We start from the raw sequence: 18771 nt of genomic DNA on the forward strand, positions 1-18771 counted from the left end.
TAATGAGCATATAAAAAGAAGGAAGAGGGGACAAACAAAAAGAAAATACTATTAAAAACCCTCCTTACTTACCACCATGGTACAGCCAATGATGAGCGACGGCCTCCTACACAGGGCTGATGGTCGTCGGCCTGAGGTCAGAGGCTGATCAGCTTTTCACAAATGTTGTCCACATTTTGGTTAAAAATTATTCAAATTTTCTATTTCGTTGCTTTGTGCGTGTTGTTGGTTTGTACCAGTAACTCCCAGGGGAGTCGTCTGGATTCACGGACCCAGTCACACAACTTCATTACGAATTATGATGCGCATCTGAGCATGCATAATTTACAGCTAGCCTATTTTACAGGGTTTGGAGACGCGTGTGAGCAGCGCTCAGACTCCAGCTTCAGGACAACGTGTGTTGTTGTTGTTCGGATTAAACGCAGCAGCAGCCTTCAAATACCTTTTTGAAAACTGAAATTCTGAAGCAACAACCCATTCATGGGCAATTAAAAATTAAACAAAGAGACAGTTATACATTTCTGTAGCGCTTAAAAAAAAGGATGATAAAAGTTTCAATCCCGGTTTTAATGTGATTCATTTTGATGATGTGAACTGAACAAAGAACTGCAAAGCGTTTCTCGGAGTCAAAACCAGCAACGTCTCTTAATGTTTAATGCGCTCCCTGCCCCGTCTGTGGCACCGGTTAGCGCTGCAGTCGCACATCTTTCAACAGCTCACAAGTACTTCAAATATTTCCTAAAACACATCAATGCAGCGTTGAGCAAACAAGGAGAAGTACTGCGTTTGTTGAGGACTACTTTCAGTTGCGGATTAACACGTATTTGGAGCTGAAGTGAGTATTTGCAGCAGCAGAGAAGTGTGACTGAATGAGTCAAAAATAAATTACAGTGAACTGTACGTGTTGGTGGTAATGAAGGAGCAGGTGCTCAGTTTAACACTGTGGCTCACTTTTATGTATTTCATTATTTTCAGACAACAGTGAAGCTCTGTAGCACAGAGGAACAGGACGTGTCCGGCTGTGGACACACAGACGGTCCTTTTTAGGGGCATCATTGTTAGTTCTGTTGGCAAGAAAACAGTATGAAACGTTACCAGATTCATCCTTTAAGACTGTACACTCAGAGTTTCTTTTCGTCCACAGATCATCATCGTTCAGTTCGGAGGGAAGCCGTTCTCCTGCACAGCTCTGTCCATCGAGCAGTGGCTGTGGTGTGTGTTCATCGGTGTGGGGGAGCTGCTGTGGGGACAGGTGAGACCGAAACCACAGGTGTTTCTGCTCTGAACAAACAGCCCAACATGAAATACCAGCCTGACTTCTGAGAACAAACGGCGTGTGCCGAGGAGGGGATGAAGAGGTGGATACATGAGGTTTGTGGCAGCAAACTGTTGCCTGTCACACTGCTGCAGCGTTGCCATCACGACCATTGCCATGGTAATGAGCTCAGCACATGAAAGCAGTGCGACTCCTGTTTACGAACACCGGGGGAAAACAAACCCAGCGTGTCAGTCCCTCTGTGGATACTCACACCCTCATATGCATTATCCAGTTGGCACACACAGCTTAGAAAGCATATGTTATAATATAGAGGAAAAAGTTCAGTCATGAGAGGCCTGCTGGGTTCAGTTGGAGGGCAGAGGCTGAGAACACAGAGACAGAAAGACGCTGACAGAAACAGACTGATCTGAGCTCTGTGGTTTATTTTAGAGGTAAAGCGCCTTTTGTTTCTCGCAGACTGAGGGAGGAGGTGACAGAGATATAAAAAGCTGATGTGCAGCTGCAGTAGGCGGCTGGGTGTGTCTCTCTTCTCCTTTAAAGGTGGAGTCAGCGACACTGATCCAAGACACATTTTGTCAATTTCTCTGAATGTCTCCTCACAGTCTGCGAGCTGTTTGTTCTGTGTGCGCTAAAAAAAATCTGTACACGTAGCAAAGTGGGTCAGACTGATCCGCACAACACGAATCAGTGCAGAATCACAGACTCCACCTTTAATTAAACAGTGAACAAACAACAGTTCAACAGCAGTTCAATAGTATATGAAATACAATACAATGTAAAATCAATATACAGCTTCATCAGATGAGTATGTTGGTAATAATAACATAAAGTATGTGAGCATAGAACTGATTACACTGTGCAGGATTTACTCACTAAAGTAATAGTCCTCGTTTTTTATCCTTTAAGTCCTTTTTCTTTTCTACAACAGTTCTTATATATGCCAGATCCTGTCAAACAAAAATATATCTGAGCTCCTGAGCACACACTGATTCTCCATGACTGACTCAACTGTGGCCAACAGTGAAACCTGTAGAGAGTTTTCAGATTGAACTGCAGGCAGTGTTTCCTCAGAGCAGAGAGGAGGCGACAAGAGAGATCGAGAGGAAAATAAACTATACAGGATCAATAACATAAATACAGCACAGCTCAGAAACAGTGAACAGAGGAGCAGGTAGTTGGAAGATACATCCAGCATGGTGAAGCATATACAGCTGATGAGCAGAGTAGAGAGGAAAAGTCTGTAGAGGCTGGAAACTGTAGATAGTTAAATATCTGTAGTATGTGGAGCTTCCATTGTTTTGGTAACACTGTGGGAAATGTTCATGTTCATTATGTTTTTCAGTTTCTATAACACTTGTTGTTTTCTGTGAACCTCAGCTGATCTCAGCCATCCCGACACACCACCTGAAGTTCCTGAAGGAGGCAGGCCACGGTTCCAGAAAGGAAGAGATCCACGAGGAGGAGCTGACGGAGGGCGCCGATGAGATCGACCACGCCGAGATGGAGCTGAGGAGAGGCCAGATCCTCTGGTTCAGAGGCCTGAACCGCATCCAGACTCAGGTACGAGCACACAAACACTCAGGTTCAGCTTTACCACTGACTTTACCTCTGATTTCAAATCAGCAGGTCGGTGTTCATGAAGGCAGTAACCGTTTCCACACTAACTCAGGATTCTCCACAGGAAGGAAAGACCGCCGTCTGGACGTACTGTTGTTGATGTTATTCATCCTGTAACTTCTTTGTTTTTCTGTCTCATTGGTGAATTGTTGTTTAAACCTGTGAAGCTTTCAGACACATTTCTGAAAACAAACGCAACTAACTTTTAAATTCAGCTCCTGGAGGACCATCCACTGAACCAACAGGTGGGAATGAAGCCAAACTGTCCCAGCAGAGACATTGTTTTTTTATCAAGACAATGAGGAGACACCTAAAGATGTCTGTGTAGATCCTCAGTCATCCAGGTCATTTTAGTCTTCACAGCTTCAGTGAACAACAACTGGACTTCCCTGAAAGGTTCTTAAAGACGATTCAGCTTTATGAGTTCAGAAGTGTTTTTGGATGAAGGTGTAACTTCTCATCCAAGAGAACAAAATCAAAAAAAAAAAGAAGTCCAGCTGCTTTTTACTAAAGCTCTTGGGATTTATTAAATATGATATTGATAGCTGGGTCCATTTTGGATCTGGTTCCAAGTCAGTGCCCGGACAGGTTCAGCACCACGGCCAACAAATACCAATCAAATCCTTCATTTAGAGTCACTCTTAGATCATGTACTTTGTCTCTTTGTGACACTTCAGCCACCTGCAAAGAACATAAACCTGGTGACGTGTATGAACATGATGTAGGCTGTCAAAAACACCAGGATGTTTTACTGCAGCCGGTCAGATTTTGCAGTTTGCAGCGAACATGTTTTCCTCGTCATTCTGACCCACAATCCTCTGCAGCGGTTGCGTCACATACGTCACGATGTTGCACACGAGTATGAACGAGTTTGAGCCGCCGACAGACACATGACAGAGTTCAGGGTGCAATATTATGTCGCTGTAGTCTGTGCTAACTAAATGTACTTCGTCAGGGCAGCGGTTCGTACTTACAGTTAAAAGATAAAGTAGCTCGTGTCATACGTGGATAAACAAACACTGGACTCAAAGAATCTGAGTTGAGTTGAGTTCAGGCTTCAACTATCAGGGGAAGCTGTGATTTACATATTCATCAGTTTTGCATTTTTTAACGAAGGAAGAGGTGTAGACGGCATTTTAATCATTTCAGGTAATTGTGTCTAATTTGATTCATTAAAAAGTTCAAATTATTATTCAGAGCATATTTATGTATCTTCAGACATGTCTAAACACGAGAAGCTCTACGCTGAGGCAGCTTTAGTAAGAGGCATGAGCAAAGTGCTTCTCTTCTTGCCGCTACCAAGACAAACCTTCTTGTTCAGACGGCACACAGCAACATCCTTATCTCCTGTTATGAAACACAGCACAGCGGTAACTACAGCAGCTTGTTTCATGGTGGAATTAGCAGCAGAAGAGTAGAGGATATCTTTATCTGACCTGTCCTCAAGAGAAAAACAACATACATAAAGCTCAGCAAGCAGCTGATAAAACGTCTCCGCATATTATCAGGTAATTACATAAATAGAGTTTATGCAACTAAAAAGCGGCAGGCTGAGAGTAAACACAACTTCTTAAATGTATTCTAGAACGCACTTTACAGTTTCCGTGTCGATTTATTTCGCCGAACTCTCTGCTGTTGCCTCTTTAATATTTGCGAAGGAAGCTCCTGCCTCAGGTCAGGCTGAATGGAGCTCAGCACCCTTTTATCACATTTAAAATCCAGCCCAGATGATCAACGTTGCAGATGAGTTTAGTGCAGCAGCAGCTTATTAGTTGTTCGACTGGAGCTTCCTGTCGTCTCCTCTGTGCACACAAACTGTTCAGTTTGTGTTTGTGTCGGGAAGAAGTGAAAACACACAGCCGAGTGTGTGGAGGTACAACTGGAGATTTAACACACACACACACTTCAGCAGCTGTACAGTTAATTTCACACTCTGCTGCAGAGTTCCAATACAGAACAACTTCATTAAAACGCAGAAATTAAAGACAGTGACCGGCGTGCGACACACACAGCGTACTGGATGTTTCCACTTGTCAGTAAACCAATCAGTCAGTGGGTTTCATCCATTTGTTTCCATGCATATTCTCAATTTGTGTAATTCACCTGAGTGACAACACAGAAAATTCAGAAGTCTCTGTCTTGGAGAAGTTAATGAACTGATAAAACCAAAGCAGGACTGACGGAGCACATCTTTATGCTCCTCTAGTGGCGTGGAACAGATAAAGACGTGTCTCCATCATGAGCTCTGTTGATTTGAATCTGAAGATGCACAAAATATTCTGGCTCTAAAAATTAAATCACTGTAATCATCATTTTGTCCATAATGGTGCAGCCTTGGTCATTTGTATGGAAATATTTCAGCTTCTGACGTCATTTTCCATCATTTGAAGTCTGACTGACGTTCTTTTAGTCACTTATGTTGTCCTCTTCCGGTTTAATGTCACCCGACTGGAGAATCAGCTGTTCACATTGATAAACTAACCTCATGCTACATTACATTCTGACTGAAGCCAAGCTAGGAGCGTGTGTTATCCTCCTACAGGTTAGTGCAGCACTCACTGAGCATTAGCATGTCCACAGGCAGCTCCATTCAGTCCCTATGGGCTTCATTAGCCTCGATGCTAACACCCACTTACAGTAACAGCAGCCAGTGCTCTGCTCCCACACACACACTGGGAGTCAGCGAGGTCAGGTGTTTTCCTCTCAGCGCTGGACTAACTTGTACTTATTGTGGCCAGAGGGTAAACACATGTGAATTAATAATAACTAATACCGTCTTCTGCCTTGTCCTCTGGAGTCTCTCTGTTGGAGCTCTGGAGCTGCATCCGATCTCCGCTTCCTCCCTCAGACTCCAACTGACACAGTATCGCGTTTAAACATTTCTGCGAATGTTTCATGTTCAGGAACAAACAACAGAATCTTGTCTGATACCACACTTCAATTCAACACAAGTCCCAGTTCAAGGAGGAAGCCATTAAATGTACCATTTAATAAAGACACAGAAAAGGCAAAGTAATTAAAGAAAGTCAGCAAAAGCAATTAACATTGATCAGTCATTTGCTTTTAGAGAGAAACACCAGTGGTTCTACAGTTCAGACTAGAGCCAGACTAAGGACTGGTTAACGCCAATCCCTTGCAGTTTGCAGATTAAGATAGATTTGGTGTTTCAGGAGAACAGACGTTTGCAAACATCTGGTTTATGCTGCAGCTTCCAGTTGCTCATACTGTCCTTGGAAGCCTCTGAGCAGCTCCACAGGTGGGCAGCGTACTGGGGCTTCCAGAGAGCTTTAAAAACAGAGGACTTCACAGTCATGGTACATACAGTAAATTTACAACACATTTACTTGTGTCTGTATCTCGAGGGTCTGCCTATAAATACCGCTATCATCAGAAAGATCACAGGTTACATAACAACCTAAACATGTAATCTCATTTCACAGTTTAAGGGCAGAAGCAAGGAATTCTAATCACATCCTCTAACTTTTAACCATCTTAATTTTATTCTTCTTTGCGTTGTATTTGATGTTCACCACACTGTGAACAAACTAGTAATAAACTAAATGATAACAGACTGTTGAAGATCAGCTCTTTAAGGACAGAACATCTACAAATGATCTCCATTCACAAGGTGACTGAAGAGACACGTTCCAACCGTACACCCTGGGCCACATCCATTTAACCGCATTCAACCGTCCATGTAACTGTTAAATAAAACCGGAGATAAGGCGGCACCCCGTCAACTCCATTACTCACATAACAACAGGCAGCGCTGCTTTTTATTTAAATTGGCTGTAAGTCAGAGGTACTGCAGGCTTTACCGAGTCCAGAGGTGTTTACCTGATAACGGCACCATTTTAGGGTGAAATTCATTTAAAATGTGACACAAAGTGAGGCCGCCTCGCTTTGTTTTTTGCTTTTCCCATGATCCACATGGGTGCAGACTGTCTAGTGCCAACAATCTTAATTACGATGGTTCTTACCTGTTTCATGTGTAAAGGTGTGCGCTGTGACCTCACACCACTGAGAGACAGTTTGACGGCACTTTGAACAGGTGCAGCGGTGACTGGTGTGTCTGGATCCGGGTTCTGAGTTAACTCGTGGACCTGCTCACAAAACCAGGATGTGTTTAAACTCACGTATGTGGGACAAACAGAAAAAAACAGAAACAAACCTTCAGCTTCCGAGCGTCACAGCAGGACGTCATGCGAGAACATAAACAAAGCTCTCCTCCACCATCAGACAAGCTGCAGAGAAACGAGGAGGCTGCTCTGTTCTCTTCATGGCTGCGTATCTGTAATATCAGACCGTCGTCCTCCTGGGATGGGAGGATGAGGGGATGGAGGGGGAGGCGGCGAAAGGCTGCAAGCTAATTAGGTTCTTATCTCTCCACGCTCCTCTTCCTGTCCTCCTCCTCTCTAATCCTGGTGGGCAGCGTTGTGCCGCTCAACGCCTCGACAGTCAAACACAGTGGGGGAATAATTGGTACAAGCAGCACCTCGCCGCCGAAACTTTATCAGTCACTCCAAACGACACATTCCTCCTCTTCCTCCTGTCCTCACCGCTTCTCCCTGCGAGTGCCGTCAGCCTGGTTCAAAGCTCTTCACTCATTGTTCTACTTCTTCCCTCGTCCCGTCGTTCTGCACGGTTTCTTATGGATTTTGCGGCTTTCTTTCTCTCTCAAACTTCTCGTCGCTCCTATAACCTGAACTGATCTCTGCCTCTTCTTCTTCTTCCTCTCGTCTCTGGTTCTGTTTCATGTTCTTGTGTGTCTCTACCTAATATTTCCTTTCTGCTGCTGCACAGATGAAAAATAATAAATACATGGGATTAAAAATGCAAGAAACACCTTAATGCTAACGAGAATCTGTCTTAATGTTAACGATGTGTCGTCTTTACGTCACATTAGAAGCTGATGAAGTCATCTGACATGTGGAAACAGTTTTCAGAACAGTGTGACCTGAGTCCTCCAGCTTCCTTCTGCTGAAGCTCTGAGCGTTACTATGACCTGGATGACTGAGAATCTTCAGACAAATCAGCTGAGTTTTGCTCCAGATGTGATCAACATGGTGCATGTTTGCATTTCTGACAGTCAGGATTTTCTCATTTTGCCTTGAAAATCAATTCTGGCCTCGTGTTTACACGTTTGGACGAATACGATGAGTAGTTTCCCCACAGCAGCATCACTTCGCCATCGGTCGTCTCCACAGAGTCCAGTTGCCTCCTCACTGTACGAATGATTTGCATGTTAGGATCCGATCAGGATGAGGGCAGCATGGACATAATAAGGACACTTATTTGAAAGTTAATGATATCTGTAGTCTCATATCATCACCTTTAGAATTAATGTGGATACAGAGCAGGTCAGTACGAAGCAGACATGAGGCGTGTGACCAACACAGTGACCCTCTGCGCCACACATGCACAGAGCTTTGGTTTAACTGAGGTGATCAGAGGAGAACTCTTCTCTCTCAGCGGGTTGTAGGTATAAGTCTGTTAAGCCTCCTATTTTTCGCAGCTTTCTCCTCTCCTACATGTTTCTGTTTTCAAAATCCCCTTTAGTGTAAGAAATAACGCCAACCTCTGAGCAGCAACTGAACATTTAAAAATGATCCACTTTAGTGGAAAAGTTCCACCAAAACAACCTCCTTCGTTGTTTTGAGGAACACTGTTGGTTCGTCCTGTTGTTGTTCCTGTTTGGGCTCCACCAGACTATCATGACTGATTTAGATAAACACTAACACACCAGAGTGTTTTTCTGTATAGCAGGAAGACACTGAGGTGCAGCAGACCATTCTCCACAGAGAATAATCTGCCTGTGTGAGAGCTGCCAAGGACTGAGAGCTTTTTAAATGTTGGCTGATTATATTTGCAGCTAAAAATACCTGAACCTGTTGTTATCTGTGTCAGGCCAAACTTCTGACAGCGACCTGATGAACTTATCAGCATCCACCACGGTTTCCTGCCACCTAACAATATCTGTAAACTGTCTATAAAAAGATCACTTCTGTCACATTCACCCTCCAGATCTGCACTTCTTCAACTTGAGCTACCTCTTCTGTCTGTCTGTCTGTCTGCATGAAATGATTACTGACTCTCAGACACAGACGTCCTGCCGTAAACCTTCTCTAACCTTTGCAGAAGTCTCTTCCTCCTGGCCCGCCTCCTCGCTCTGTCTCTGCCGTCTAACAGAGTGCTGTGACTGTCCCTCTTTCAGATGGATGTGGTCTATACCTTCCAGACGGGCCAGGCGGCGGTGCCCGGTGCCCTGCGCCGCCAGCCGTCCGTCGTCAGCCAGCATAATGACACCACTGCCGCCAAAACCCTCTCTAGCCCCACCCCCGCCGCCGCTGCTTCCTCTTCCACTGCAGGCAGTGAGTCGGTGACGGAGCTAAGAGCGCTAACAGAACGCTGCTCTGCACTCAACTCTGTCACTCTTTCTGAGTTTGAACTACATTAACCTGCATGATTCACCATCCTCACTGCTTGTGTCTCAGGTGATCTCAGGTATCTGATGTGTCCAGGGTTTGTGGAGGTGGAGTTAGCATGAGAGAGCATCTGTAGCTACGTGGAAAAACAAAAGACAGACTTGTGTGCTTTTCTGATTTGTTGAAGAGATAAAGACATTACAGGCAAGATTTAAAACTGAGCAACATATGTCGACAATTTTTTATTTATTTATTCTTTGAAAAGTAGCACCGCTGACAAAGCTCCTCTAATCTCAGTGTCTGCTAAACTGCATTGTCTACCGCCGCCTTACAATAAAAGCCTCCCAAAGGTTTTCTGGTAGAAAACTCTTAATGCGAAGCAGCAGCAGCAGGAAACGCTCAGTTTGCAGTCGCAGTAATTAAAACAGAAAATAAAGCCATGAAACAGCTGCAGGAAAGTGATAAGTGAACGACGATAAGAATCAGAGAGATGCAGTGAGATGATAGAGAAGCAGCTGAACATCACAAGATGTTTAAAGGAAGAGTTACACATTTGGAGAAAAATCCATGTTGTCTGTCTGGTTAATGAGCAGATGGAGATGAATCCTATTCTTAGAGCTCAGGTAGAAAACAACGAGTCTGGACCTGTGCAGAATTCAGAAATACACCTGTGAAGAGCTCCAAAGCTCACTATGGGCAAATACACAGGAACGCAACCACAGCTGCTTTAAAAACTGAGCCTTTTTAAAAATAATTACGCCTGAATCGGCGACAGTCAGAAGATACTGAGAACCTGCAGACGACCTCATCTGTGTTTCCATCTCTGACTTGGTTCCATGTGTTTCCTGCTTCACCTTCCTCTGCCGTGGCTTATTCTTGATCTCGTTCCTCTTGTTTTTAATACCTTCCATGACTTCCCTCTCAGCCTGCTGCTTCTCCTCCTGCATGTTACGGAGATTTAAACTATGAACATGCATCTATTAACTCTGAGAGACCTGCTGCCTGACGAGCTGCTAACAGATCAGCGAGGAGAGAAAAGAGGCTGCCGAGCCTTCAGATTCGTGACAGTGAAAGTGAAATCTGCGTCCTTTTTCCTTTGTTGTGGGTTTTTTTTTTTCCTCTTTTCCTCGGAGGCGGCAGCCTGGTCACCGAGATAATTTTATGGGTTAATCCTGAGCAGGGTTAAATCTGTCAGGCTCAGCAAGTCTCTCATGGTTTAACAGCCAAGAGCTTTTTAACTTGCGCGCTGTGAGTGTGTGCGTGATGGTTGCATGTATGCTCTAAGCTGCAGTGCTCAGCCTCCAGCTCTCTTGTGGTTCAGTAATAGAGAGCTTTGAACTGCAGGGTTATTAATTATAATGAAGAGTGTCTGCTGGTGCGTATAAATCAGTGTGATCAGCTGCAGCCTCTGTGGATTCATCACACAGAAAACGACTTTAGGCAGAGAGAAGAGTGCAGCGAGGGGACGAACCGATTCTGGCTCCGAGTGCGATTATAAATACACAACCGTGTGCATGCGTTTGTTGTTTTTCCCCAGCGTGTGTGTGTTTGTGTGTGTGTAGGTGTGTGTGTAGGTGTGTGTGTGTGTGTGTGTTGTTCGCTGGTGCCAGGAATCATTCAGTCCTGAAAGTTCTCGTTTCTCAGTTCCTTTGTAGTATTTCTGTGTTTTCATTCATGTTTCGATATGTTGGAGGGTTTTCAGCACAAATTACTGTTAATCAAGGAGACCAATAACTGATCAATAGAACTGATGTTTTTGCAGTGAAAATAAAAACTTTAGCGACAAAACTTAGAAAAACAGAAACTTTGTCCAGAAGCCCTTATTTATTGTTTTATGATTTTTTAATCAAAGCAGAATTTTGAAAGTTTATCTGTCGGTGCTGATTACAGCTGCAACCATTAATCAATTAGTTTTCACAATAGATTAATTATCAACTGTTCTGATCATTGATTAACTGGTTTGAGTGAGTTCTCTGATTGCATCTTCGTAAATATCAATACTTTCTGGTTTCTTTCCTCCTCTATGACAGCAAACTGAATGTTTTTGGACAAGATGACGTTTTGTTTTATCTTTGACAAACACTAATCCACATTTTTATTATTAATTATTATCAATTCTTCTTATTATTATTTCATTATTAATTTATGGCGCAAACAGCCAATCAGTTGATTCAAAAAATCATCCATAAATTCATTTAGAATGGAAGTAATGCTTAGGTGCAGAGACTACACATGGATGGTTTAAGCCATATCAGCACATTTCTAAAATAACTTATGTTATCAGAAATTAGTTGAATAAATAACGATGCTGATAATTGGAAAAACGCTGAATGTCTGATCAATGATAAATATCAGGCTGGTGATCAGTGTGTCTCTGATGCAAAGTTTTATTTAACCGCAAAGTTGCTCCACTGAAGTCTAAAGTTAACAGATCATTTTGTTCTTCGATTTACAAGAACGTAGTTAAAGGAAAATTAGGGAACATCTGATCAAACTTCTGAAGTCAACGTGTCAGCATTTGATGCTGATTTAACTGATTTAACTGAACTTCAACAGTATTTGAGTTGTTTTCACACGATTCTTCTCTTTTGAACTGCAGCTTCAACCCTTAGTTCATCACAAGTCAGCTGGTTTTGAAAATAAACTCAAGTTTATTTCTACATAAAAATCCACTGAAGCACAGAACAAACTAAGACGTGATCTGGATTAAAACTTCTTATTTAAGCACAGAAGACAAACTGGTCACATGGTTGTTTTTGTCCAGTCGAAAAATGAGACGTAATAAGTTTAAATGTCGGGGTTAAGAGCCTACAGTGTTTATAATTTAAATATTAGGATTATAGCCCAACGAAAGATCATTTAGACTTAACTTCACCTGACTATCACAAATACTAACAGTGTTATTCATTATGGAGATTAATGAAAACCCAACAAACCTGATTCCCTGTGAGAAACTTGTTTTTTTATTTTTGTGTGTTTTATGTGTTTTTATTTTGTGTTTATATATATACGTTGTTGTTGTTGTTGTTGTATTTTATCAAAGAGAAACTCGGGGAGCAGAACAAGAACTTTGTCCAAATTCAATCCAGAATAACTTGTTATGAGACTCATTGTGGAAGCAGATTTAAACAGTTGTCTCAAACCCTGTTACAGATGATGAATCTGTGTATCTGAGTCACTGCAGGTGAACTCTGTGTGTGTGTTTGATGGACGCCTGCACTGAGCCGCCTCAGACATTGTGTTGACCTTTGTTTTGCTGAGTCATTCCATATAAAATCTGTTCATTTACAGTAACTTCATTATATTTATTGAACATTTTACCTTCATACTATGATTACTGTCAGACTTATGGGCCCTTAAATGCATCGAGGTGGGTTTTTCATTTACTGTTTCCATCATTTCTGAGCCTCATAACTGAATCAGTTCAGCAGATCGACACATGAAATACTAAAAAAAAAAAACAACACAAATTTGAGTTCTGTTAAAAAACTGCAACCAAATCAGTTTTCCGTTCATCCAGGTGTCACAGTCTGAACGCCAAATCTGATTTTTGTTTATTAGTTCTGTAAGCTCTGAAGATTTCATGTGTCTCTCTGCTGAACTGATTCAGTTATGAGGCTCAGAAATGATGGGAAACGTAAATGAAAGCAGGATATTTGTGCTCTCTGTGTGTTTAAAGGGTGTAACTCTGAAAATACTCACAGTCTGAAGGTTAAACGTTGCACAGCTTCCTTAAACACTAAAGTGACTGCAGACAAAGAATCGTCTGATTCTGGGGGCAGACTGACTGATTTTTGATGGAATGACTCGGCTGTTTTGTGACTTTGTTCCCCCACCACATCCTCATTCGCCTGTTTGACTTGTTGACGTTGTGTTTTGTGGTTTTGCACTTCCCTGCCCAGACTCAGACGCACGACCGCCACATCTCCCATCAGCCCCCGCTGCCTGTTTGACGTCACCCCCGTCCAGATGCAGCCTGCCTGTTGCTGACGTCTCCTCTCTCTGTTGCAGATTAAGGTGGTGAATGCGTTCCGTAGCTCCCTGTATGAGGGGCTGGAGAGCCCAGAGTCCCGTTGCTCCATCCACAGCTTTATGGCCCATCCTGAGTTTGTGCCCCTGTCCGAGGAGGAGGCCCGCATCCCCCCCATCGAGGAGACCGGAGACGAGATCGACCCCCTCCCCAGCTCCTCGTCTGGGGCCCAAGGAGGACCAGAGTCGCCCGGCGTCCCGACCATCAGCTCCGAGTCATTCCTCTGAGCTCCTTCTCCGCCCTCCTCCTCCTCCTCCTCCTCCTCCTCCTGCTCCCTCCTCTTCATCAGCATCATCTGTCACCCACCAACCGAACTGTCACCCTGAGGAGGGAAGTCATGACTCTGCTCATCCCCTCATTCTGCTTCACCTCGTCTCCACCCCCTCGGTCATTCCTGCCACGTTGTGTTTCGTTCATACTGACTGTGGCGTCGCTCTGCCTGTAAGTTTGTCTCTCCGCCACCAGGACACAGTCAGTCAGTAGAAGGTGGAGTCCAGCATCTCCACAGCCGAAGGCCTGTCCTCGCTCCTCTGTTGGTTTTTTTTGTTTTGTTTTGTTTTTGTTTTTTTAACTGGACGATCCTTTTTGAAAAGCTTTTAAACTTCGTTGGGTTCGATCTTCGCTGGACTCACGGCAGCATGTTGTGTTCTGTATTCGCTTCATTCCTGCGTTCTGAAAAACGGCACCGAATTTTTTAAAGAGTGCAGTGATTCTGATGTACATAAGTTCCTCCGTTCTTCTACACAGCTCTGAGCTGGGTTTGGTGTTCAGAAGACTTCTAGGCAAATGCAAAAATGTAACCTTTTTTTTTTTTTCTTTTCTTTTTTTTAGATGTTCACCATTTGTTTGTTTTAAAAATGTTCAATGAATGTTAATTGAAGGTTGATTCTAACTCCTGAGAATTTTTGTGAGTGTCGACACTACAGTCTTCAAGGTTAAACCGATGTTCTTCCCTTTATCGTGTCTGTACGTGTTGGTTTTTCTTTAGCTGCTGTGTTGCATGTGGAAGGACGGGGTGTTTACGACCAAAAACCACAAACACGACGGCGTCCGGAGATCTCGCTTTCTGCTCATTGGCGGTCTGACCTCATCTCATCCAGTCAGGGTTCTCTGCCCCTCCCCGCCATGGATAGTAGGAAACAGGAGTGTGGTTCACGTTCCCCCTCTAGTAGGATGCATGTTTTGTTTCATTCGTGTTGCGTCGCATGAAAACTTAGGAATGAATATTTGGGATTCTCTTTCGACTGCCGTGTGTGTTCGTCTGCAGCAGCGTCTGCTCAGAGCTCCGTGAACTTCTTGTCTGTAGCACAACAGGACAGAAACGAGCTCGTCGATACTCAGCGTTTCACTGTCGGCGAGTACAATCATTCCTCCTTTGTGGGCCTCCGTGTGGCGCTTCCTCACTCTCCTGTGTGGGGTCGCGTCCTCGCTCAGATTGGACAAAAGGCAGCCAATGGTGTCACAGCACAGGTAGCTCTGGTGAAATGAGGCCACAACAAGAAAGGGCGCCGCCTGTTTTCCCACTGCCCCCCCACAGCGCAGCTCACTGCCTGCCGAATATCACAATGAGACACAGACACAGTGAGACTGAACCACAACAGTTCAGGGACAAAGCTTAAGGTTCAAGATTCTTTCATCGCCTTCATGTGTCGCCTCTGAAACTTTCTTGTAGTTTAAACACACTGAACGCTTGAGTGTCGATGAGTGTGTTTCGGGTCTCAGTCGGGACGTAATCGGAGCTCTGAGCGGCGTCGGACCGTCTGCCTGTGTTTCACACAAATCTTAGTACCGCTTCTGATGTTCCCTCGTTTGTCAGATTTCATGAACAGAAACTGAATCAGCTGTCAGTGACATCACACGGCCAGCGTTCTTCGCTCTGCCGTGTCCGATTGACAGGCGTCGGCATGGCGACTGCGCTGAGGTTTATGGGAGACTGACGATGTCACCAGTCAGCCTGTAGAGTTAAATCCACTGTGTCTGCAGATTACTGTCTTAAAAGAAGAAGGAATCATCCTCCAATCAGAAGCGGCGATGCGTCTAATCCCCTCTTAGTCCGACTAGCAGCCATCAACCTCTCTATGAACTAGGACGCGGTATCGAAGTAATGTGCTACTACTGCCATATTTCCAACTTTTTGTCACGACTTGGTTCTTCCTCTCCCCTCTGATGAGCTTTTTCTATGTAACTCAGAGCCATATTTTATAGGTTGTCTGTATTGTTTTTTATCTCATTGTTATCGAGGTTTCCTTTGGACTTTCTCACTCCCGCCCTCCCCCTCCTCCCCCGGCCCTTTACTCCAAACACGACCAAAAAACAAGGAGAAAATCTTCAGTCGTCACTGCCGAACCAAGTTTAAAGGACCTCTACAATGTTTACATGAAAAGCGAGTCGGTGGCAGTTCGCCTGCGCTTCTCTCATCCGACCACTTCCCTGTCATTCCCTTGCTTTCCTGAATCTTAGAGTTACTATTTAACTAAATGGGGAATCTTTCTTGCATGGTTTTCATATAAAATTCAATGTTTTGCTCATTTTTTACAATTCTTCTGTATTTTTATATTAAGTACTTTTTAATATTTTGGAGATATATGAATATATATGTATAGGCTGAAGAGTTTGGTGACAGTACAGTACATGAATGAGATGAATCTACCGTGGACTCTGTCTTTTTACAGCTCTCTGAATATTTATGCCACGTGTGTCGTCTTGGTCACCTGATGTTAGGGCTCAGAAACCTGCAGTGACTTGTTTACTTCTTGTTGGCCGTTCAATTGGAATCGCAACAATCTGGTCCCATCAGCCCCCTTTTACATGAGTATAACACTTTATCTACGATGTTGTGGCACACTACAGGCTATGTGATTTCACAGTTATCCAGTTCCATTAGAGCTCAGCAACATGAATACAGCTAACTGTATCAAACATTAAATGGGAGTGTTTAATTATTTATCCAACCTCTGGGTTTGTTTGTTTCTGTACTTTGAAGCTACGACGACGATTTCTTTGAATGAGTGGACTGATGCTGTTTTCAGCCGCCAGGTGTCGGAGCTGACGACTTAAAAGAGGATCAAAGCTGCATCCTGCTCCAGGCTCCGCCTTCTCTTGAGGGGCGTGGCCTATGACGGCCTCTCCACAACAGCCTCCCAGTGTCTCAAACCAAACCTGAGAAGTTAATCTGAACACAACCGTGAAACAAACAAGGTTACAAAACAGGCCCAAAGCAACCTTTGTTTCCCAAAAGTGTTTGGAGGCCGAGACGATCTTGGTCCGGTGGTATGTCTCATCTGAGAACAGTTTATCCTGAAAGAATCCAGAACCTGAGACCCAGAGCAGAACCAGGGTTGATTGAAAACTTACGAGCTTATAAAAACCACAAGCTTGATATAAACTCAGCTCCATCCCTGTCGAAGTGATCTCCTCGTGCAGTGAGCTCTGCTCCCAGCGCTCCTGCAGCTTTGTGATGTTCTCCAGAGAACCTTTAGAATCTTCTAAACTGAGTCAAACAGCAACACTTCAACTTGAATCTCAGTTTAGGGAACAGAAAGAAGTCACCGGGAGACAAATCTGGTGATGCAACATGAGCAGTCTCAGAACATTTTGATTAACTCTCGAACACTGAACATCACTTGAATCCACCTGGACTCTGGTCTCAGGTCAAATCTATGTTAGAAACAGATTGGACGTCCCCCAACCAATGACCTGAGTCTGTTTGGGTTCCCCTGTTTATTATTTGTCATAATTCTGGTGTTTAAAGACAATATTTGACGACACAGTCCAGGTATTGGCATTTTAAATGTATAAGTTGCAGCGAGCTGTTAAGTGACATGTTTACACACCCGGTCCGTCTGCTCGGCCTCCAACCACCGATGGATCGTCTAAATCCCAAACCTCTGATTTGTACATTTAGAACTGAGGCTGAAGGAGGCGGAGCCTGTAACAGGACGCAGCTGTCGGAGTCATCACCGATTTAAACACGATTGACAGTTTTAGAAATTGTTCCCGGGAAGAGAGATTATAGCGTCCACACGATGCTCCCAGAGTCAGAACAGTGTAAATATTGTCCAATAAGTGACTGAGTGAAGCTGCCGGCGCTGACCCGGGAGAGCGGGGGCAATCAGCCAATCAGCACCCAGCTCATCTCTTTTCTTTCTCTGCACAAGTTTTTCTTATGACACCTGCCTCCCCCCCGGATCAGAACGTCCCCTGCTCTCGCCTCGGCCGCCGTCTGTTGGATGGTTGGACTGATTGGATGGTTGGACTGGTTGGACTGGTTGGACTGGTTGCCCTCCCGTCTCCCGGCCGGCGCTCAGCGCAGCCATCAGAGACTCTGCGACCTGTTTGTGCTTCTAGTTTCAGCCACGTCACCAATTAAAACGGTCTCAGCAGCGGACTGAAAATCTGCACATGGATTTAGTTTTCCGGTTTGTGGACTGTGTAAGATCTCAGTTTGCCATCAGGACTTCTGAACGGAGAAGGAACTCGCTTCTTGTCCGGCCACCGTTGCATTTTGACTGCGTTGCTTCTTCTTCAGAGCACTGCCTTTCTCAGAAGAACCTTCACATCCACTTCAAAATCCACCAATAAAAAAGGTTCAAACGAACTGGAATATCACAGTTGGAAAAGTCATAACCACTTAACATATATATCTATATATTTATATATTATATCTATATATTTATGTCTGGTATATATATATATATATGATGTGTATATATATATATATTAGATATAAAAATATAGATATATTTGGTTTCTCAGTTGAACTTCATTGCAAAAAAGACTGAAAAAGATTTTTTTCTGTAATTACTATGATACACAGTAATAGGCGTTGGTGTTATTTTTGTATAAACATAATATCATCTATGTGGCATGCATGACATATATACAAAATTTGGTGGTTTAAAGCAATATGTCCAACCTGGTGCGATTGGTTCCGTCGTGTTCTGTGTAGCCTAAAGCCACTCTGTACGAAAAGAGATATAAAAGAAAAAAAAAAAAAAGGAAAAAAATGCATTTGGATAAAACTAACTGTTCAGTATATGTGTTCAATGTTCTGTGTTCTGCATGTTTTAGTACGGAATGAAACATCCCAAATGTTGACTTGTTTTCAAATGAATCTCAAACACACGGCATCACACATGTATTTGCACTGTGAGGTGAAACACGCTGAGGAAATTAAAACTGTGTGACTTCTGGTGGATGGATTGATGAAAGATGAAGATTCTTCTTCTTTTGGTTTTTCCGTCATCTCATCTTGTCCAGAAACTAAACAGATCTCATCCGCCTCCCCGCCGCCTCATCCGCACTCAGATTTACAGACTGTCCTGAACTCATCACCGCTCAGCTGTGCAGTGAGAGGAGGAGGAGGAGGAGGAGGCAGACGATGAAGGTTAACTGGCCTCAAACATGAGCTTCAGGTAGGC

At 43.7% G+C, this 18771-nt stretch overlaps 1 protein-coding gene across 1 annotated transcript in view; it reads left to right on the plus strand.

Moving 5' to 3' along the window:
- The window catches only part of LOC103369831 (plasma membrane calcium-transporting ATPase 1-like), a gene marked incomplete at its 5' end in the record, with an annotated part of 49169 nt that extends 30602 nt beyond the window's left edge, over positions 1-18567 (plus strand). The window contains 3 exons of the mRNA XM_008298657.1: positions 1145-1252; positions 2657-2839; positions 13333-18567. Of these exons, the coding sequence (XP_008296879.1) occupies positions 1145-1252; positions 2657-2839; positions 13333-13578 (537 nt within the window). The remainder of the gene's footprint in view (positions 1-1144; positions 1253-2656; positions 2840-13332) is intronic.
- Positions 18568-18771: the final 204 nt, after the last annotated feature.

Source organism: Stegastes partitus, unplaced genomic scaffold (genome assembly GCF_000690725.1).
Source record: "Stegastes partitus isolate 25-593 unplaced genomic scaffold, Stegastes_partitus-1.0.2 Scaffold1336, whole genome shotgun sequence".
NCBI lineage: Eukaryota > Metazoa > Chordata > Actinopteri > Pomacentridae > Stegastes > Stegastes partitus.